The 21765-nt window shown below is 44.3% G+C and overlaps 2 protein-coding genes across 2 annotated transcripts; one reads left to right on the top strand and one right to left on the bottom strand.

Moving 5' to 3' along the window:
- Nucleotides 1-117: 117 nt before the first annotated feature.
- vps16 (VPS16 core subunit of CORVET and HOPS complexes) lies at nt 118-8438 on the bottom strand. Its single transcript, XM_033615873.2, has 24 exons — nt 8259-8438; nt 7704-7792; nt 6590-6681; nt 6323-6451; nt 6069-6213; nt 5871-5986; nt 5646-5768; nt 5505-5560; nt 5297-5386; nt 4731-4902; nt 4525-4656; nt 4278-4405; nt 4092-4127; nt 3888-3996; nt 3673-3807; nt 3490-3598; nt 3315-3412; nt 1897-2001; nt 1701-1778; nt 1459-1545; nt 1166-1248; nt 965-1061; nt 773-876; nt 118-684 (listed from the first exon to the last, which is right to left on the bottom strand). Exons 1-24 carry the CDS (start codon nt 8306-8308, stop codon nt 543-545), a joined length of 2505 nt encoding a protein of 834 aa, XP_033471764.1. The 5' UTR covers nt 8309-8438; the 3' UTR covers nt 118-542.
- Nucleotides 8439-12589: 4151 nt separating this feature from the next.
- On the top strand, nt 12590-21456 carry cavin2b (caveolae associated protein 2b). Its single transcript, XM_033615907.2, has 6 exons — nt 12590-12970; nt 13912-14052; nt 15627-15728; nt 17262-17525; nt 17608-17760; nt 19099-21456. Exons 1-6 carry the CDS (start codon nt 12725-12727, stop codon nt 19435-19437), a joined length of 1245 nt encoding a protein of 414 aa, XP_033471798.1. The 5' UTR covers nt 12590-12724; the 3' UTR covers nt 19438-21456.
- The last annotated feature ends 309 nt before the right edge of the window (nt 21457-21765 follow it).

Genomic DNA, 21765 nt, shown 5'->3' with positions numbered 1-21765 from the left:
AGTCAGAATAAAAGACTAAAAAAACAGTTTATTCAGTTTAACTGTTTAAATTAAAACTGTTCACAACAAAAACAGACATATTGTTTAAATGTTTCTTCACAATAAAACGTTCCTCTGTTTCTCTGGTGGACGCTTTTAATGTGAAGCAGCGACAGGAAATGATGTTCAGTTTGTACAGGAACTTTCAGCTCTGATACAGGTGATCAGTGATCGGTTAAATAAGGTGGATAAACAGGAGCGCTGGAGACAAACTTCACAGACATTCAGTAGATCAGGCTGCGGCTCAATCGCAGCAAACACAGAAGAAGAACACATTCCAAAACAACATCATCTGGGCAATCAATAATCAATCATAACTTATCAGCACAGATCGATAACATGATCATCAGTTCTGATATTAAAGCCCATGAAGAAGAAACGACTCTGGTTGCTATGGTGACGCCTGCTCTGAGTGCCAGTCAGACGGTAAGCTGAGGAGCACTTTGTGGCGACGGACCATCTGCTGTCTCTGTACACACACTCTGAATGGAGGGAAGGGTGGATCACTTTTTGGCAGCGGTGGCTCTGGCTCGGGTCAACCTGTCAATCAAGAGGCGGTCGGAGGCGGGGCATCTGGAGAGGACCGCCCCCATCTCTGAGTCGCTCTTGCGTTCGATTGCAGCGTCTGCCGCGCCCTCCAGATCACTGACAGGAAGAGGAGAAAAGGAGGAGTCACCTGAGTGGTCAGGGCTCACCTGTGTGATGATGTCACAGGTGTCACAGTGAGTCTTACCCGACAGCCAGGTGAGCTTTGACCTTCTGCTCAGGCGTCACCTTGGAAACGTACTTCTTGGCCTCGTACTTGTTGTTACTCTTCATGCAGACTTCAACAAACGCCTGACGAGGAGACAACGCTAAGACTCATGGGAAATGTAGTTCTATCTTTAAATCATTATTAAAGTGAGGGGGCGGGGCTTCTTCTTACCAGGTAGCCAATAGGAGACTTCTTGCTCTTTGAGAACTTCTCTAACTCCTCCCACTCCTCCTTCTCTGCCAGAGACTTCAGCTTCAACCACCAATATCTGCACAGTTAAGACAGGTGAGACAGATGGGACAGGTGGGACAGGTGAGACAGGTGGGACAGACTCAGTTCAGCCAATCACAGAAGAGGCAGCAGTGACATCACCTTTTGTCAGGTACTCTGAAGTCTCTGTAAAGTTGTTCTGCTTGTTTGTGGAGTCCTAAAGCCAGCAGAGCCTCCATGGTGGCCTGGACAAACAGGAAGTGACATCACAAGGCAGGCAGGTGACATTGATTCAAATTTAGAAACAGGTGCCACACTCACCTGTACTCCTGAAACTACATCTTCATGTCACACTTGAAGACAAGAACTGAACTACTCACCCTCATCACCCTTTACTAATACGCCCGCCCCTTTATGTACCTGCACATTCCCAGTAGCCCCGCCCCTCTGTGTACCTGCAGGGACAGTCCCAGTAGCCCCGCCCCTTTCTCATCGTCCAGTTTGCGTTGGAAGCGAAGAAGACGCATCTCGTCCTCTGTGGCCTGAAGACAGAAATCAAAGATGATGATGGAGGTTTCTGTAAATAATCCACCAGGTGATTAAAGTTGTACACCTACCTGTGTGACAGGTGTGGTCAGGTACACCATTAACGTGAGCAGAAAGGTTAAGTTTATAATATCTTATTGAAAAGGTTCACCTTTGCAGAGAACTCATTCTTGGCCTTGTTGTATTCGTCGACAGCGCTCTGCAGGAGAGACAGACGGCTTTCTAACCTCTGCACACAGACAGACAGACAGACAGACAGACAGACAGGTCAATAAAGGCTTGACGTCTCTTCACAGTCCTGCTCTGGTGGTTTGGCAGACTGCCTGACAGGTAACAGGTGTCGTTACCTTTTCTCTGTAGCTGGCAGTGACGTAGTAGTTGGCGAGTTCCTGGTGATCATCGTCCTGATTATAAAGATCCTTTAGAGTCTCCTGTTCCTGCAGTTTACAGAACTGACAACACATACAGAAACCTTATCAGTTGAGGACTGTGATAAAGTACGGTTCTAACAAAGTTAAATAAAGTACTGTAACCCATCCATCAATTTTCATCGGCTTATCCGCAGCCGGGTCTCAGGGGCAGCAAGTCAAGCAAAGCATCAGAGACATACCTCTCTCCAGCACCGCTTTCCAGCTCCTCCTGGAGGACCCCAAGGCTTTCCCAGGCCAGATGAGATATACAGTACAATCCCTCCAGTGTGTTCTGGGTCTGCCCCGGGGCCTCCTACCACTGCGATGTGCCTGAAACACCTCTAACTAAAGGTGCCCAGGAGGATCCTGATCAGATGTTGAACCACCTCAACATGAAGGAGCAGCGGCTCTACTCCGAGCTCCCTCCAGATGTCTGACTCCTCCCCCTATCTCTAAGGCTGAGCCCAGACACCCTACAGAGGAAACTCATTTCAGACGCTTGTATCTGTGACCTCATTCTTTCAGTCACTACCCAGAGCTCATGACCATAGGTGAGGGTTGGGACGCAGATGGACCAGGAAATACAACGCTTCACCTTCCGGCTCAGGTCCCTCTTCACCACAACAGTCCAGCACAGCACATGCATCACTGCAGACTCCACACTAAACCGCCGGTCCATCTCTTGCTCCATTCCACCCTCACTCCTGAACCAGTTTCTGGCAGAAAACCATAGCCTCCGATTTGGAGGTGCTGACTCTCATCCTAACCACTTCACACTCAAACTGCCCCAGGTCATGCTGGAGGTCACGGTGTGATGAGGCCGACAGAATCACATCATCTGCAACAAGCAGAAATGCAATTCTAAGGTCCCCAAACCAGACCCCTTTTTCTCCAAGTCCACAAAGCACATGTAGACTGGATGGGCAAACTCCAACGACGAGCTAGTCCACTGTTTACGGCCAGGACAGAATCCGCATCCTCATGGGGGGCCTCCACACTGGGAGGTGTGTCCGGTCTGCCCGCGGGGACGTCGTCCTGGAGATCCCTCAGGCCCCCGAGGACTGGGGGGCCACCCTGATCTATCTGGGTCGGAGTGGTCTCTGTGGCCGTCGGCTGTGGCGCCTCTCAGTGTGGATGAGCTCCCCATAGGTGGTTTTTCCTCACCTGGTGCCTCAGTGCCCTGTGTGTGTGTGTTATATGTGGAGGGTGGGAGGGGCACAGCTTCCAGGATCACCGGGACACGCAAACCCCTCCACCACATTGAGGTGGCGATTCTTGAATTACTGTAAGACCTGCTCTAATAAAAATACATCAAGAAATTTTCCAACCAAAATTAATATGGTGATGAAGAGTACCTGTCTGTAGAGACTCAGTGCGACCGGTTGGTTCCTCAGAGTCATGAAGAAGTCTCCTCTGTTCATCTCGTTCTTCAGGTACGTCACCACCGTGTAAACTAAGAACACAGGAACCCATCAGTGTGACATCATCTGCTTGTCAGACAGGTAGTGGGCGGGGCTAAGAGACACTCACCTAGGTCAGTATCTCCACTCTCCACAGCTTTACTGAGAGCCAGCTGACTCCTCTTCATCTTCAACAGCAGAGGGACTTGTTCTCCAGACCGAGCCTCAAAGTCCAACAACTGACAGAGAGACAGAGAGACAGGTGAGACAGACAGGTGAGCCAAGGAGGGACAGAGACAGGTATGTTTGTTACCTTGATGGCGAGCTCAGTGCGTCCACATTCGTACGCTTTGGCTGCGATGTGTGAGTAAGACACACCAGGTGAGTCTCCCACCTTCACACACACCGCTCGGGCTATGGCCTCGTCTGATAGGTCCTTCTGCTGCACCTGCACAGGTTAGACAGGTGGGACACACAGGTGAGTCAAGTGAGACAGGTGCATTAAGTGAGACAGGTGAGACAGGTTACCTTGCATGAGGCCCAGTGTTTGAGGACTCTGCTGACTCCCTGATAATCTGGAATCTTCAGGTAACGGCAGACTTCTATCGCTAACGGATAAAACTGTCGATACACCAGTCTGAGAGACAGACAGGTGAGAGACGGACAGGTGAGACGCAGACCAGTGATACAGACAGGCACACAAAGATAGATAGGTTAGATGGGTGGACTTACCTGTCGATCAGCACCTGTATAGTCATCTGTTTGAATCTGAGATCAGAGGTCAAGGAGGCTGTCACCATGGTTACTGATCTGACGTCTGATTGCATCAGATGATGACATCACAGTCACAGTCACTGCAGTTTATTAGAACAGACTGTTGGACCTCATGTCCCATGATGCACCTAGGTGTGAGGATACTGAGTGTGAGTGAGTGGCAGCCCCACGGTGCTCTCCCTGACGGCGTTCAGGACTCGGAGTTCTCTGCAGATCGTCACGAACGGGTCCGAACTGAAGTCTGTCAGGAAACACTTCCCAAAGGACGCCGCCTGGTGGACGAGACGTGAGAACACAGAACAATGATACAGAACGCTGCCTGGTGGACGAGACATGAGAACACTGTAACACACCAAAATACAGAGCCCCTCGAGTGAGCGTGTGTTCTCACCCTCAGCAGGGATTTCTGGGTGTTGGCGTCATATTCGTGTCCTGCTGCCTCCACACACTGTCGGACTGCTTCTCCCAGCATGCTCTGCTCCTTTATCTCCCTCAGGTACTCATCAGCCTTCTGACTCGACTTCTACACAGAAACAAAAGGAACAAGATCAGAGACAAACATCAGAGGAGCGTGCGGTCAGATGGGCGGGTTCTTACCTCGTACTCCCTGTGGGCCTCCAGCAGCAGAGCTCCAGGAGCCATGGAGGCAATCTTAAAGATGTCCTGACAGACCAGAGGCACCTCCTGAAGCAGCTCCTGATTGGTCGAGCTGATGATCCGAATTCCATCCAGCTCTCCGACCAAAACACAGTGATCCTCTATGGGGAACCTGAGGTCCAGCGTCAAGGGTCAAATGGGGAACCTGACCAGAGAACAACTTCAAACGAGAGGTCACCTGAAACAGGAGGAGGTTCTTGAACCGAAAACACAGCTCAACAAGTCCTGTGAGACCCACAACAACGTCCGATAGAACAATAATGACCTCCAGTAGAACCACAAGGTCCTCAGGTAGACCCGTAACGAGCTCCAGGAGAACCATAACAAATTTCTGTCAGTCTGACAGTCTGAACTAGTTTGGGGTTCCAGTCTGAACTGGTTCTTGGTCCCAGTCTGACCTGGTTTGTGGTTCCAGTCTGCACTGGTTCGTGGTTCCAGTCTGAACTGGTTCAAGGTTCCAGTCTGAACTGGTTCATGGTTCCAGTCTGAACTAGTTCAAAGGATACTGGATGGTATCGTGACACACTCCGGCCACCATGAGCAGTCTGTCCCACATCAACACCACAGAGGGCTGCTGACTCTTTGGTCTGCGACACCTGCGCAGGGAGACATGTAGGTCAGTGGACAGACAGACAGGTGGACATGTAGGGTAGTGAACAGACAGAGAGACATGCAGGTCAGTGGACAGACAGACAGGTGGACATGTAAACGTACCAGACCATCTGTTTGGGAGGCGTGGACTTTTTAGTGTCCACTTCACTCAGTTTGTCCTGCAGAGACAGAATCACATGTCATCATCAGACTCCGCCCCCTCAGGTTAGATCAAGCAGCTGATTGGTCAGACAAGTAGCTCACCTGAAGGTGGGAAGAGCCTGTCCACAGGTGCCCGGTATCAGTGAAGAGAGCCAGGTACTTATAACTAAAGGACACAGACATGTGGACAATACTGCCAGCCTGCGGACTAAGACCTGGGGGACACTGAAAGATGGACAGGTGAGGTTAGTCTCATGTCTTTCTCTACCTGTCTCTAAGGGCCCTGTGGACATGATCGTGCTGTAGGGCCAGAACTAACTGTCTCACCACAGCAGTGCAAGACGTGTTGTCCAGGATGTAGAGGTCAGGTCCGTTTGACAGCAGGACTTTAGTCTGTCTGTCCTGAGTGAGGACGACCCAGCAGGACGGCTTCCCCTGTAGACCTGCAGACGGTAAGACCGTCTAACAGTTAGAACTCAAACACCATGAACCACAGAGTGAAACCACAGGTGAATCAGGTGTTACCTGGGATCTCAGGTAACCTCCGGAGTTTCAGGTCATCAATGTTGGTTGCCAGGGTGAAGCGGGAGGAGCCCGTTACTATGGCAACACCTGTTCCATAAGGAGAGTGGAACACTTTGGCTTCTAACACCTGACTCTGGACCACTTCCTGTTAGTGATGGAAACACACAGAGATTCAGGTCTAGTGGTTAGTTAACTAGTTAACAGACTGACCTGTGTCATACTGAAGTGGTTAGTTAACTAGTTAACAGACTGACCTGTCCCATGCTGAAGTGTCTCTTGAAGGATCCAAACAGGTCGTAGATCAGAACCGATCCATCCTCCTGAATACACAACAGTTCATCACTGACTGTCCAACCCAGGTGAACCACAGGACCACTCTTCCACTACGACAGAGACAAACAGGGACAGAGACAGAGACAAACAGGGACAGAGACAACTTGTTGAGGACTTCCTGTATGATTGTTTCATGTCCTTAATGAGGACAGAGTCTGATTGGTTGATGGGGACAGGTTTATATTTACCGGGAAGCTGGCAATGCTGACTCCAGATGCAGAATAAATCTCTAACTGAGGACGAGAACTGGGAGAACGTCTGTGAGGTTCTCTGAGGAGTGCTGAGACAGACAACAGGACATCAACACCTGTGGACACTGAATGTCTCACAACAGCAAGAACTCATAAACAATGATGTCACTTCTTGTACATACTTCCTGTACTGGTTCTATGTTACTGTCTAATGTGGAACTGCACAGAACAGAAGTTTTACTGGAACTCCAACAGGTCTGAACCAGAACATTCTCCAGTTCTTCACAGATCCCAACAGACCAGTGGAAAATCTACCTGAACCCAACATGTACTCAATCACTTAACAAGTACGAGACCTGGTCCTGAAAGACCCCGATGACAGTTAGACCTGTTCCGAAAGGAACCTAAGGACAATTAGACCTGGTACAACAGGGACCCGATGATGGTTGGACCTGATCCTACAAGAACCCAATTACGGTTAGACCTGGTCCTAAAGGGAAACCAGTGGCGATTATACCTGGTCCTACAGGAACGCCAAGATGTTTAGACCTGGTCCTAAAAGGAATCTAAACTGTCCTGGTTTTAAAGAAACCCAAGGAACAGTTAGACCTGGTCCTAAGAGAAACACACGGATGGTTAGACCTGGTCCTAAAGGCACCTGATGATGCCCAAGGGACATTTAGATCTGGTCCTAAAAGAAACCCAAGGACCATTAGACCTGGTCTGACAGGAACCTGATGATGGTTAGACCTGATCCTAAAGGAACCTGATGATGGATAGACCTGATCCTAGAGGGACCCAATGATGGTTAGACCTGGTCTTACAGGAACCCAATGACGGTAAGACCTGATCCTAAAGGAACCTAATGCGGCTTAGACCTGGTCCTACAGGAACCCAAAGACAGTTAGACCAGGTCTGACAGGGACCAAATGACAGTTAGACCTTTACTTCCTGTAATCTTAGTCTGATGTTTCTGTGTGTTGTTGTTCTAGCTCTGCAATATGATTCTGTTTTTATATTTAATTATGATCATGTCTCTCCGTGTTGTTGCCATGGCACCAAACTAACCCCTCAAACTGTGTGAATACTGAGTAAATCCTGTCCCCCTTACCGATGGGTCCTCCGTATGGAGCTGCAGCCACCAGAGAGTCTCTGAGTCCGTCCCTCAGGTTCCAGCACATCTCATACAGCTCTGTCTTACTGCAGACAGACAGACACACACACACACACACACACACACACACAACACACTTTTATGTAAATATAAACAACCACTAACACGTCACACACACAGGGACGCACACTGTGTCACAGTGCATCATGGTAAATGTTTACTTCAGTATAAAGCGTCACAGTTTTGACTTCCTGTTCTGCTCCACCAGACTCCATTTACAAATCTGACATTTTGACACTGTTGTGTTTCTCGGTGACGTTAAACAACACCTGTTCACCTGACTGAAGGCGGATTCTGATTGGTTACAGTCCTCTGCCCAGTTCGTCGTGACAGTAACTCACCTGACGTCATCACCTGTTTGGTTAAAGTAATAAAAAACTGTCGCTGTGTTTCTATTGAAGCTACAGTGAGCTAGCAGCTAACGTTAGCCTGTTTACAGCTGCGAGGCTAACGTTAGCTACTGAGTGAGCGACCTGCCGGAAGTACACTGACCGATAAAAAGCTTCTCCCAGCGGGTTCCAGTTGGCTGTGATGAACGCCATGTCCGGAGAGCCCCGACCGTCTTCACTGTGATGATGAAGAGGAGGAGGAGGAGGATGGTGATGATGATCCTCTGTAAGCTTTAGCTTCGGCTCAGTCAGGTGATCACTTCTTCTTCTTCCGCCTTTCTTCTTCTTCTACGGTCGAATCAACAGCGCTCACTGTCGCCTCCCCGTGGCTGCAGAATTAATTATCAATAACATTGAAAACACGACAAAGACACATTTTCTAAAAATAAATAAATAAATAAATAACAAGAGATTAGAAACACTGAGATTATTTTCATTTATTTGTTTATAACATTTATAAGAAATTCACTATTGACAACATTCAGAACACTATAAATAAATTAATATTATTATTTCTATGAATACATTACACAGTAAATGAACGAATGACTGAATGAAAAAAAGAAAAAGACACCAGACCAGGAACACTGAGGTCACCAGATGTTTATCTAACATTTATTATTAACATTTAAACAGTGTGAAGAGACACTTGTTACAACAAACGGTATCATAAATAAGTAAATAAATAAATAACAACAGAGCAGAAACACTGAGGTGTTTATTAACATGATCATCTGTGGTCTGTTGTGTTCTTCATGTTCTCACAGGATGGAACAGGGAATTCCTGACGTTCCCCAGTAACAGTGACAGGAAGTGACCTCCCGTCATAAACCACAGCTCAGAGTCCGGACTGCATTGTGTCTGAATTAATCCATGATGCAAGTCACTTCCTGTTTCCACCTCCGTCCATTCTGACCTGCTGCAGAACTGTTCTGCTGCTCACAGTCGGTGTGAAGACGGGCCGTTTGTCGCCGGGGCCTTTAGACCTGGTCCTCAAAGACCCCGAGGACAGTTTGGCTCCGTTTCCACCGAGCAGTTCAGTTCAGTTCAGTTCAGTTCAGTTCAGTTCAGTTCAGTCACAGTTTCTGTCTCCACAGTGTAAAGTTGTGGATGGTCCCAACAGAAGCGTTCCTTAGCGTCCCCATGTTTGGTCCCCCCTCTGTTGGGGTACCTAGCACACAGATCTGGTACTAAAAGGTGGAGCTAGAAACCCTGCAGTCTGATTGGTCAGTAGAGGACGCTCACTCTGGTTTTATGTAACCTCTGTTCATACATCAGTAAACTACAACTATAAAATGAAAGAGAAAAAAATAACTTCATTCACTGGGCCGACTGCCGGCAACTTTTAAGGTGGAACGTTAACTTGTAATGTTACTCAATACATGAGTTGATGACGTGAATCCATGCAGTAAATACAACTGATAAATACACCTTAAGACATTTATTTATCAGTTGTATTTACTGCACGCCTTTTTTAAACTGTTATTTTGATCTTTTTATCTTAAATCTGTGGATACTGCTGGAAGATGTGAATTTCCCTCAGGGTGAATAAAGTATCTATCTATCATCTATCTATCTGAATCCGTCAGCACACCTTAAATTTGACAAATTCGTTTTTTTCGACATTTAATCAACATTTTTTCCACATTTTAACAATATCTTTTTGACATTTTAATAACTTTTCCTGGACATATTAACAGCATTTTATCGACATTTAATCAACATTTTTTTCGACATTTTAACAATATTTTTTCCACATTTTAACAACTTTTTTTTGACATTTTAACTTTTTTCAGCATTTCAACAACATTTTTTGGACATTAATCAACTTTTTTTTTTTTACATTTTAACAATATTTTTTCGACATTTTAACATTTTTTTGACATTTTAACAATTTTTTTTGACATTTTAACAACATTTTTTGGACATTAATCACCCTTTTTTCAACATTTTGATATTTTTCGACATTTTAACAACTTTTTTCCAAAATTTTAACAACATTTTTTTTTGACATTTTAACAACTTTTTTTTCGACATTTTAACAATATTTTTTAGACATTTCAACAACTCTTTTTTTTTTATACATTTTAACATTTGTTCGACATTTTTTCAACATTTTGTGACATTAAAGGAGCTATATGTAAGAAAAATAAAGCAAATAGTCATGAAATCATCCTAATATGTTACAGAGACTAAGCAATAATGTTCATATAATGTTCATACTGATCTCACCAACAACAATAGTACAGCCAGAATATTCACATTTAAAAAACATTTTTATGTTTTCAATTTGTTTTGTTTTTTTTTGTGTTGAATTTTTTGGCCTGTTGCGCCACCCACCGCCGTCTACCAGTCACGCAGTCAGTAGAGTCTCAGCATCAGTTAAAGTTACGGCTGAGCTACAGCAGCACGGCAAGCAGCATTAGTAGTGTCCCGGTACATAGCATTAGCATAGCTCCTCAGCTGTATCCCGGCAGCAGCGTTAGCAGCAGAGAAGCCGGACTGCTGGAAAACCAAAGATCACGGACGCGGCGATGCGGCCCTGCCACAGCAGCCGCCCGTGGGCAAACAAATCAGTCTCCAGCGTGCCGCTGTCCAGCAACCTCGAATCTGTAGGGGAGGGGGGGCGGACACGACTCGCGGCAGTATTTTGAATTTGAGTGCAGTAACCGTTTTGGCCACATTCTTACATACAGCGCCTTTAAATCAAAACATTATTGTACATTTTATCAACTTGTTTCAGACATTTTATGAATATTCTTTGACATTTAATCAACACTGTGTTGAGCAGTTATTAAACTATTTGTATTTTTGAGACTTATCGGCTGTTTGGAGATGAGAAGGGTTGTGAGCGTCTCCTGTGGGCTACAGCAACACTAAGCCCCTGAGCTTGCCTGAGAAAGACTCAGGAATCACATGTAACACATGTAAGTGGCAGATTGCTTTTACTCGTGGGGGAGGGGCATAACACTTTAATAAAGCATCTGATTGGACGTTACATCAGTGTACGTCCTGAGCGCAGAATGAGACACATGGAGGACTCTGAGAGAGTCTGAGTATAAAGACTGAGAGACCTGCAGAGTCTGAAGCCAGGACGTGTTCCTTTAAACTGGGCACTGAGCGTAGAGGGGGCGGGGTCTGTCCTGAGGGGCGGGGTCAGCTCAAACCGGTCTGACATCACAGAGAGGAGGACTGTGTCTCTGTTTCGTGTTTTGAAGGTGAAGTCATCTGGAAGGAAACCTCACCCTCCCTCCTCCACACACACACACACACACACACACACTAATACACACACCCCTCTCCTACCCCCGTCGCCATGGTGACAGCCCTCTCCCTGTGGGTGTGGTGGAGAGACACTGAGCCTGAGGCTGAACTGCAGAGAGAGAGAGTTAACCCCTTCATCTCCGAGTCATCCTCCTTATTTATTTATTTATTTATTTATTCATCATAACTGTGTTTCAGTGACGCTGTGTTTTTATTTACTGTCTGTAAGATATAAATGTTTATTTATCTGGTTTATAACTTTGATTAGCTGATAATAAATAAATTGTGTGAACGTGTTTTTATTTGTTTTTATTTCATTCATTAATCACAAATCAGATTTTATTTCTAAATGTTTATTATTTATTTCTTTTTTTTGCTATTTTGGTTTGTTTATTTTATATTAATCTTAAATTTTAAAATTATATTTTTTGAATGATTTATTATATTTTACTTTATTTGGTTTGTTTTGTATGTTTCCTTTAAACATTATGGCTCATCAATGTGGAAGTTTTTTATTTATTAATATCAGATTTTATTTCTTGATTTATTTTTCATAGATAAACATTATTATAATATCTTTTCTAATTCATTTATTTTATGGTTTTAACAGTTTTATTTAAACTTTGATTTTATATTATTTTAAATGTTACTTACTTCATCTTTAATATTTTTGATTTAATGTGTATTTATTTGTTTTTTATAAGCTTCCTTCAGAATTATAATGATTACATTTTATAGCTCATCGAAGTTTTTATTTCTTTATTATATTTAGATAATATTTGCCACATTTGTATGATTTTCTTTTTTATTCTTATTTTTATGTATATTTTATATTATATTTGTTGTTTTTTATTTGTGTTATTTATTCATTTTTATTGTTAATTACTATTTGATTTAATTAAATTAAAATGAATCAAAAACTATATTTTACACTACTTGTCATTATGAGTATGAATTTTTATAATAAGTATTTTTATTTATTAAAGGTGTCTTTTATTTTGACGTTCCTGTGACTTCCTGCGACACAAAGGTGCAGTCCATCTATATTTACAGACAGAGCTGTTCACGCTGTGGGAGTGAAGGGGTTAAAGGTGTGGACGTTTCCACAGTTGGGAAGTTAGACGGAAAGTTTTGCTCTGAGCCAACCAATCAGAGCGCAGCACACTCTGACACACACACACACACACACACACACACACACACACTCTCTCAGGGAGCTGCTGAGGTGGAGCTCAGTGTTTTTCTGCAGCTGAAAAAGTTCCTGCACTTTGAGGAGTTTTCGGTCGGACTGAGGACAGAGTCGTCATGGTGACCACTGAGACCCACCAGAGCCAGGACCTCCTGGTCCCCCAACAGAACCAGGACCAGCAGGACCAGTTTGTCCAGCAGGACCTGCAGGAGGAGGACCAGGTCTCCCCCTCGTCCCCCCTGGCGGGGTTCGACCCCGAGTCGATGGGTCACGGTCCCGTCAACGCCATCACCGTCCTCACACTGCTGGACAAACTGGTCAACATGCTGGACGCCGTGCAGGAGAACCAGAACAAGATGGAGGTGAGCCACGCCTTAACATCAGGTCTGACGGCGGGAGTCCACCACAGACACCAGTACAGACACCAGTACAGACACCAGAACTAACTCCAGTACAGAGAGAGATTTAAAGAAATCTAGTCAACTCGTACTTCACCTGCATGAAACAACAGTTGACACAAGTTCAGTGTTTCACAAGGTTGCTGCTCCAGGGTTGCCAGGTCTATAAAAACCATCCAAACCAAACTCCATTGAAAAAACTGTCAATTTAAAAGCAGTTTGTGTTCTTTCAGTCGCCATGACGTTGTCTGTAACTATGTAAAGACAACATGTGTCGATGTTGATCCGGAGACTCAGAGCAACTTTCCGAACCAAACTCCTCTCAAAAAACTGCTGATCTAACGTTGACAGTCACCCCACGTTTCCTGGTTCAGTGTTGCCAGCTCCATAAAATCCATCCAAACCAAACTCCAGTCAAAAAACTGTCGATTTAGTTGTAGCTTTAACCGTTGCCTTGGAAACAGTTTGTGTCATGTTTTTGGACTCTCTCTTCATCTCCTCTCTCACTCTGACCTCATTTTGCTTTTCTCTTCCTTTTATGAAAGTTTTGAACACACACACACACACACACGCACACACACACACACAGATCTATTTCTGTCCCTCCGTCAGACGTCACATGACCCTCAGCAGCACTCGCTGGTCGCCACATGTTTCACTCTGCTGTGACTGTAGATTCCTGACATGTTTGTCATATTGAGACACTTCAGCAGAAACAATTTAAACACAAACATCATGTCCTGGCTGAGACCTGTGGGTGCGTTTATTCCTGCAGCAGGCGTCGCCCTGCAGACCAGCCTGTCACTGGTTAATGACCACGTTTATGACAGTAAAATATATGAACACCCCAGTGACTCGTTAAGACTCTGAATCAGCTGAGTGGTGATTGGCTGGCTGTGTTTCAGGTTCACCAGGTGGAGATGGAGGGCGTGGTCAGAGGGATCCAGGCTGACATGACCAAACTGTCCAAAAGCCACAGCCACACCTCCAACACCGTCAGCAAGCTGCTGGACAAGAGCCGCAAACTGTCCGTCACCATGAAGGAGGTATGACGCCCAAATATATTTACACCTGTCTCTAAATATATCACACCTGTCTCTAAATATATCACACCTGTCACTAAATATATCACACCTGTCACTGTCACTAAATATATCACACCTGTCACTACATATATCACACCTGTCTCTAAATATATCACACCTGTCACTACATATATCACACCTGTCTCTAAATATATCACACCTGTCACTAAATATATCACACCTGTCACTAAATATATCACACCTGTCACTAAATATATCACACCTGTCTCTGTCTCTAAATATATCACACCTGTCACTGTCTCTAAATATATCACACCTGTCACTGTCACTAAATATATCACACCTGTCACTGTCACTAAATATATCACACCTGTCACTGTCTCTAAATATATCACACCTGTCACTAAATATATCACACCTGTCACTAAATATATCACACCTGTCACTGTCACTAAATATATCACACCTGTCACTACATATATCACACCTGTCTCTAAATATATCACACCTGTCACTACATATATCACACCTGTCTCTAAATATATCACACCTGTCACTAAATATATCACACCTGTCACTAAATATATCACACCTGTCACTGTCACTAAATATATCACACCTGTCACTACATATATCACACCTGTCTCTAAATATATCACACCTGTCACTAAATATATCACACCTGTCACTGTCACTAAATATATCACACCTGTCACTACATATATCACACCTGTCTCTAAATATATCACACCTGTCACTAAATATATCACACCTGTCACTGTCACTAAATATATCACACCTGTCACTACATATATCACACCTGTCACTAAATATATCACACCTGTCACTACATATATCACACCTGTCTCTAAATATATCACACCTGTCACTACATATATCACACCTGTCACTAAATATATCACACCTGTCACTGTCACTAAATATATCACACCTGTCACTACATATATCACACCTGTCACTAAATATATCACACCTGTCACTGTCACTAAATATATCACACCTGTCACTACATATATCACACCTGTCTCTAAATATATCACACCTGTCGCTAAATATATCACACCTGTCACTACATATATCACACCTGTCACTGTCACTAAATATATCACACCTGTCACTGTCACTAAATATATCACACCTGTCTCTAAATATATCACACCTGTCACTGTCACTAAATATATCACACCTGTCACTGTTTCTAAATATATCACACCTGTCTCTACATATATCACACCTGTCACTGTCACTAAATATATCACACCTGTCACTACATATATCACACCTGTCACTAAATATATCACACCTGTCACTGTCTCTAAATATATCACACCTGTCACTAAATATATCACACCTGTCACTGTCACTAAATATATCACACCTTTCTCTAAATATATCACACCTGTCACTAAATATATCACACCTGTCACTAAATATATCACACCTGTCACTGTCACTAAATATATCACACCTTTCTCTAAATATATCACACCTGTCACTAAATATATCACACCTGTCACTAAATATATCACACCTGTCTTGTTGTGCTTCTGCAGGTGCGTGACAGGATGGAGCGTCAGGGTGTCCAGGTGAAGAAGCTGGAGGCAAACCATGCCCACCTGATCAGCAGGAACAACTTCAAAGTTCTCATCTTCCAGGTGAGTGTGATGGAGGTCAGAGGTTAAAGTTCTTTGTTAGTAAGGTTCTCCTCAGATCATCTGGTTCTCCTCAGACGGTCTGGTTCTCCTCAGACAGTCTGGTTCTCCTCAGATAGTCTGGTTCTCCTCAGACAGTCTGGTTCTCCTCAGATAGTCTGGTTCTCCTCAGATAGTCTGGTTCTCCTCAGATAGTCTCCCTGTCTGTTGGTGATTGTCAGTCATGACCTTATTTGGTCGTCAGCTGCAGCAAGAAGTGAACTGGAGTTCTCAGTGATCCGTGGTCATGTGGTCTGGTTGTCATGGTAACAACACAGTGAGTTATGAAGTCAGTGAGTGGAACAGTCAGCAGTTCTCAGGCCAGAACTGTGTGTTCTGTATCAACAGGTGAGTGTTTGTAGATCTGTATGAGCAGGATCACTGTGTACATGTGTGTTCTCTGTCCCGTCTCACCGACACTAAACATTCCTGTCCTCCCTAAAATACCCAGCATTCCTCAGTGCGTGTGTGAGTGTGTTCAGTGGGTGTGGTTCTGTGTCAGCTGTTTAACCCTTTCAGTCCCTGTGGGAACGAGGAGCTCTGGTCTTTGTCCTCCTGTTGGTGTTGTTCTGGTGTAAAGACCTGCATATCAGGATATGGACAAAAGTATGTGGACGGCCCCTTTAACAGTAGGGTTCTTCAAGGACAGTTAAGTTGTCCACCGACAGTATGGTTCTCCATAGATTTTATGATTTTCCACAGATAGGAAAGTTCCCCCATGATAGTTACGTTCTCCATGGACAGTAAAGTTCTCCACAGACAGGAAAGTTCTCCTCTGACAGTTACGTTCTCCACAGAAAGAAGGGTTCCTCATGGATCATAAGGTTCCTCTCAGACAGTAAAGTTCTCAGCAGACAATATGGTATTCCTTTGATAATCAAGTTCTCCACATATAGTACTGTGTTCCTCTGATCATAAAGTTCCAGAAAACAATATGGTTCTCCACATACAGTAAGATTTCCACAGGCATCCTCCAAACTCCTCATCAACTTTTACAGATGCACAGTGGAGAGCATCCAAACTCTATCACAGTGTGGTACAGGAACTGCACTGTTCAGGGCAGAACGGTTCTCCAGCGTGTCATTAAAATGGCACAATTTGTCTGTGGAGCAGTGTGTATTTTAGTGGTGTCAGGGCAACTCTCTAAGAATTCATTGCCTGTAACCATGTTTACGTTTGCTGTGTACATGACAATAACCTCTTGACTCTTGAATGTTTACCTTGTCTTCCTATAATATTATGATAAGGTTTACTGGCATTCCTTTTAGGTTCCTCTGAGGTTCCACTATTGCCTGGTTCCCCTAAACTTCCTCTAGCCCGACAATCTCCAAAGGTTTCCCCAAGGTTTCCTTATGGTTTCCCTGAGTATTCCTGTAAACATGCCTTTATGTCCCTCTAATGTTCCTTTAAGCTTATGCTGAGGTTCCACTAAGGGTCCCTTAAGATATCCAAGGTTTGGTTTCTCAGATGTTTTCCTAATGTTCTCCTCTCCTTCAGGAGGAGAATGAGATCCCCTCCACTGTTTTTGTGAAGGATCCTCCTCCGTTCCCTCGTGATGAGATTTTGGAAGAAGGTGATGAATCGGCAGCGGGCGTCGAAGGCAACCAATCCCAGGAGGGCGGGCTCCATACCATTGACCTATCATCTGATGAGGACGTTGGGTTGGAGGCGGAGTTAGAGGATGAGGAGATGTGGCCTCACGATCTGGAGAACATGGAGAAGTCCAGAGCCGAGAAACTGAAACGTTCCAGTCTGAAGAAGGTAAGAAGGTCCAACTGAAGGTGTTCAGTCAGACAGACGTGCACAGTCAGACAGACAGGTGTAACAGTTTCTCCCTCCGCAGGTTGACAGTCTGAAGAAGGCGTTCTCCAGGCAGAACATTGAGAAGAAGATGACAAAGATCGGAACAAAGATTGTTTCTCAGGAACAACGAGAGAAGATCAAACAGAGAACCTCCAGTCTGAAGGTTTCACCTCTGACCTTCAGCATCAGGAAGGTACTCTTTGTTGTTCTAACACTCCTTTAATCTCAATATTATCAAGCATTCTCAGTTCCTCTTAGGTTCCCCTAACTTTTTCAAGTGCCACTAACGTTCCCCAAAGTTTCCTTTAACATTCCACTAGGTTCACCGCAAGTTCTTGTACCATTCCTCTAAGGTTACCCCATGAATCCCCTTAGAAAGGTTCCACTAACATCCACTGTAGAGCTCCTGTAACGTTGTACTAAGGTTCCTCCAACAACCCAAGGTTCCCAGAAATATATTTGCCCCAATGTTTAACTAGCAATGTTTCCCTGAAGTTCCCCTTAAATGTGCCCCAGGTATCCTTAACATGCCACCAAGATCCCCCACATTTTTGCTGTCAAGTACCTGTAAGGTTCCCCTTACAGGTACTTGACTTTACCCTAAAGTTCCTCTGGGGTTCTGCTAAGGAACCCCTAACAGTTAGATTAAGGTTCCCCCAGTGTTCCCTTCACATTTTCCTAATATTGCCCTGAGGTTACCCCTAGAATCCCCTTGATTCCCTTAAGATTTCCTTAGATTTCTAAATGTTCCGTGAAGATTGCTCTGACATTTTCTAAAGGTGTCATTAATGTTCTCCAAACTTCCTGTAACATCCCCTTATGTTTACCACTTACTTCTGTAACATTCCTTTAAGGTTTCCCCATGAATTCTCTTAGTAAGTGGCCACTGACATTCCCGCTAAAGTTCCTTCAATGTTCTACTAAGGTTCCTCAACAAAAACTTGCAGGTAATCAGTGTGATCCGCCGTCTTGTTACAACAGTTTACTTGCGTTATGTGTTGTGGAACAATCCCCATTGATGACACCTTGATTTCAATGGTTCTGATCAAATGTGGCGGAACACTGGATGGTTCTAGATAGCAGCAGGGTCCCCAGAGTCTTAAACAGAACTGGTTCAAGAGCCAGAGGTCCTTTGATGGAAAGAGGGTCTGCTAAGATTCTCTTAAGGGTCAAATAAAGTTCTCTAAGGTCCCGTACACATGCTGCGTTTGTTGCTCCCTGAAGTTGGGCTACCCTGGGTTCTCCATCTATCCCACAGACAATATTTAGGTACACATTTAGAACCACGTCTGGAAGAAGATCAGCTCTGAACTTTCTGGTACCTAGGTGATGATAAGGTGTTTATGGTAGAGTAGCAATGTCAGATGCATTTTACCTTCATGACCTTGAAAGTTGGCACAAGTGTAGCACCCAGCACCCGACCTCACGTTCTCCAGGCGGTAAAAGAGGCAACATGTGTCCCGTCCATTAAGTTACTACCAAGTTCCCCTGTTGTTCCACTTCTCTGACCTCTGACTGTCTGTGCTTTCAGCCTCGCAGCAGCTCCGACTCACAGCCCCCCGAGGCTTCCCCTCAGGCGGGGGAGTCTGTCTTCACAGAGGCCGACGTCCAGCTCTCCCCGCTGGACAGCACCAACCAGGAGGTCCCCTTCACCGAGGTCCATGCCCAGCTGGCTCCAGCTGAGCATGAGGAGAAAGAGGAAGAGGAGGAGGTAAAAGAGGAAGAGGAGGAGGTGAAAGAGGAAGAGGAGAAGGAAGGCGAGGAGGTGTCAGGTGTGGAGGCGGATCTGTCGGTGGTTTCGGAGGGAGTCAGTCAGGAGTACACTTTGTCTGCCACCCTGCCTCAGGAGGAGAAAGAGGAGGAGTCCTAAACACTCGGATCTCTAAAGGAACAGTTCGGCCTTTATATAAAAGTGGAACTGTTCCTTTAAAGTTCAGAGCCGTTTAAGTATTTCTGTTATTGATAAAGTTCCACACACACACGTTCCTTCCACATATCTAATCATCTGTGCTGATATTTCATGTCTCTATATGTGAACCTTAGAACCTCGGTTCTCCAACATTTGAACTTTTCAGGAACTAAAAAGCAAAAACATGCTTTCTGTTTTGTAAAGTTTCGAATGAAGTCGGAGAATTTAAACGTTCATTTCTTCAACTGATCTGAAAACCTGAAAAATGAGAACACTTAAATTTGGAGATCCCCGGTTCTTTAGTTGTAGTTTTTTTTTTCTCTTTTTGTTTTTGTTCTAAACAGCTGACTGATAGAAACACTAATAATCTGCTGATCAATAACATTAATGTAAAATTTCCATTGGTGGGACCCAATGAGTTAGAACCTGGCAAGGTTCTCACAAACACACAGAACTCAGGGATCACTAAGGTAAACATGGTGCTGAACAGATCCCTGAATACAAAATGTCCCTCCAGTGTTCCACGAATCATCCCCAAACTGTCTACATTTATACTTGCCTAGTGGTGCCTCATTAGTTCTACCACTGTTTCCTAAACATTCCTCCAAGGTTCCTTAAATGTTGCCCTAACATTTTCCAAAGGATCCTTTATGGTTTCACTGAAGTGCCTCTAAGGTTCTACTGTGTTTGGCAAAAGTTCCCCAACAGTTCCCATAAAGCTTTTGTTGAGTTCTACTTAAGTTTCGCAAACATAGCCGAAAGAGTCCCATAAAGTCCGTCCGAGGTTCCTCAAAGGTTACCTTAAAATTTCCCGAAGGATCCCTTATGGTTACACAAAAGTATTTCTGAGGTTCTGCTATGGTTGGCCAAGGTTCTCCAAGAGTTCCTGTGAAATTTTTATGAGGTTAAGTTCCTTTAATATAGCCGTAAGATTCCCATTAAGTTCCCCAGAGGTTCCTCAAATGTTTCCTTAAAATTTTCATATGGATCCCTTATGTTTACACTAAAGTACCTCTAAGGGTCTAGGATGTTTGGCCAAGGTTTCCCAAGAGTTTCCATAATATTTTTTTTGTGTGGTCTACTTAATTTCCTCTAACATAACCTTAAGAATCTCATAGAGTTCCCCAGAGGTTCCTCAAAGGTTACCTTAAAGTTTTTTTTTTCAAAAGATACCTCTAAGGTTCTACTGTTCTTGGCCCAGGTTCCCCAAGAGTTCCCATAACGTTTGTGTGAGGTTCTACAAAAGTCCCCTTAACATAGCTGTAACATTCCCATAAAGTTCTTCTAAGGTTCCTCAAATGCTGCCTTCAAATTTCCCAAAGGATTCCCTGTGGTTACAGTAAAGCACTTCTAGGGTTCCTCCTTGGTTGGTTCCTCCAGCGTCGTTCTACCCAAGGTCTCACAAAGACTCCCCCGGGGTTCCTACAAGGTTCCTCAAACATTCCACTTGGGTTCCCCTCAAAGGTTCCCTCAAGTTTCCACTGAGGTCCCATCAAGGTTCCCCCAACATTTTCCAAATGTTCTCCTGTCATTCCTGTCTGTTATCTGTTACTGAAGAACTCTGAAATGTTTTGCTTTCCACTGATCAATAAGTTGATCAGTTTCCTGCAGTGTGTGCGTGTGTGTGTGTGTGTTGATATCTACACTGATTAATAACCAGCCTGTTGATTGATTATCTGTTTACTAACGACACAAAGTATTATTAACTGTAACAGTGACAGAACCACTGATCAACAGACCTGATCAAACAGATTGATCCGTTGCATATCGATTGGAAACAGCCACAGAGTTAGAGACCGACTGTTTGTTCTGTTTGTTGTTTTCAGGTTTACAGTCACTGTTGTTCTTTTATTTACCGTTAATGAAACTTCCTGCTGCCAAAGAACATTTCCTGTTTGACTTCCTGTCAGACTGTCAGTCGTCCCCCAGGTGTGCCAGAACCACCTGAACTGTGTAATCAATAAAAACCGTGTAACCGCCGCTCTGTTTCCTGTCTCTGATTTTAACCCAGAACTTAATTAACTTCTTTTGGTCGAACAAAACAAGATGGTTCTCACAGTTTTCTGATATAAACACATATATTTTATAATTTAATCTGAGATGTAATCAATTGACTAATTGATTGACTGATCTGAAGGGATCTGCCAAAGTTAAAGTCCTGAGTTCTCTGTAGAATCAGCTGTTTAATGAATGAGGTTTGATTCAGACTCGGTTGACCTTTGGAGGGGGCGGGGTCAGGGAGTGGGGTGGTCTCCTCAGCAGCCAATGGGATGACTCGAGGCAGGGCTT

This window comes from Epinephelus lanceolatus, chromosome 24 (genome assembly GCF_041903045.1).
Source record: "Epinephelus lanceolatus isolate andai-2023 chromosome 24, ASM4190304v1, whole genome shotgun sequence".
NCBI lineage: Eukaryota > Metazoa > Chordata > Actinopteri > Perciformes > Serranidae > Epinephelus > Epinephelus lanceolatus.
This window is presented reverse-complemented; position numbering and strand designations above follow the sequence as displayed.

Bases quoted from the DNA above. Each gene is read 5' to 3' on its own strand.
- vps16 (XM_033615873.2), bottom strand. From the start codon at position 8,308: ATGGCGTTCATCACAGCCAACTGGAACCCGCTGGGAGAAGCTTTTTAT. The intron at 6,214-6,322 runs GTCAGTCTGTTA...CATCACTAACAG, and splicing joins GACACTTCAGCATGGGACAG to GAAGTGGTCCAGAGTCAGGT. The intron at 3,413-3,489 runs GTGAGTGTCTCT...CTGTGTTCTTAG, and splicing joins GAGTGGAGATACTGACCTAG to TTTACACGGTGGTGACGTAC.
- cavin2b (XM_033615907.2), top strand. From the start codon at position 12,725: ATGGTGACCACTGAGACCCACCAGAGCCAGGACCTCCTGGTCCCCCAA. The intron at 12,971-13,911 runs GTGAGCCACGCC...GCTGTGTTTCAG, and splicing joins AGAACCAGAACAAGATGGAG to GTTCACCAGGTGGAGATGGA. The intron at 15,729-17,261 runs GTGAGTGTGATG...CCTCTCCTTCAG, and splicing joins TCAAAGTTCTCATCTTCCAG to GAGGAGAATGAGATCCCCTC.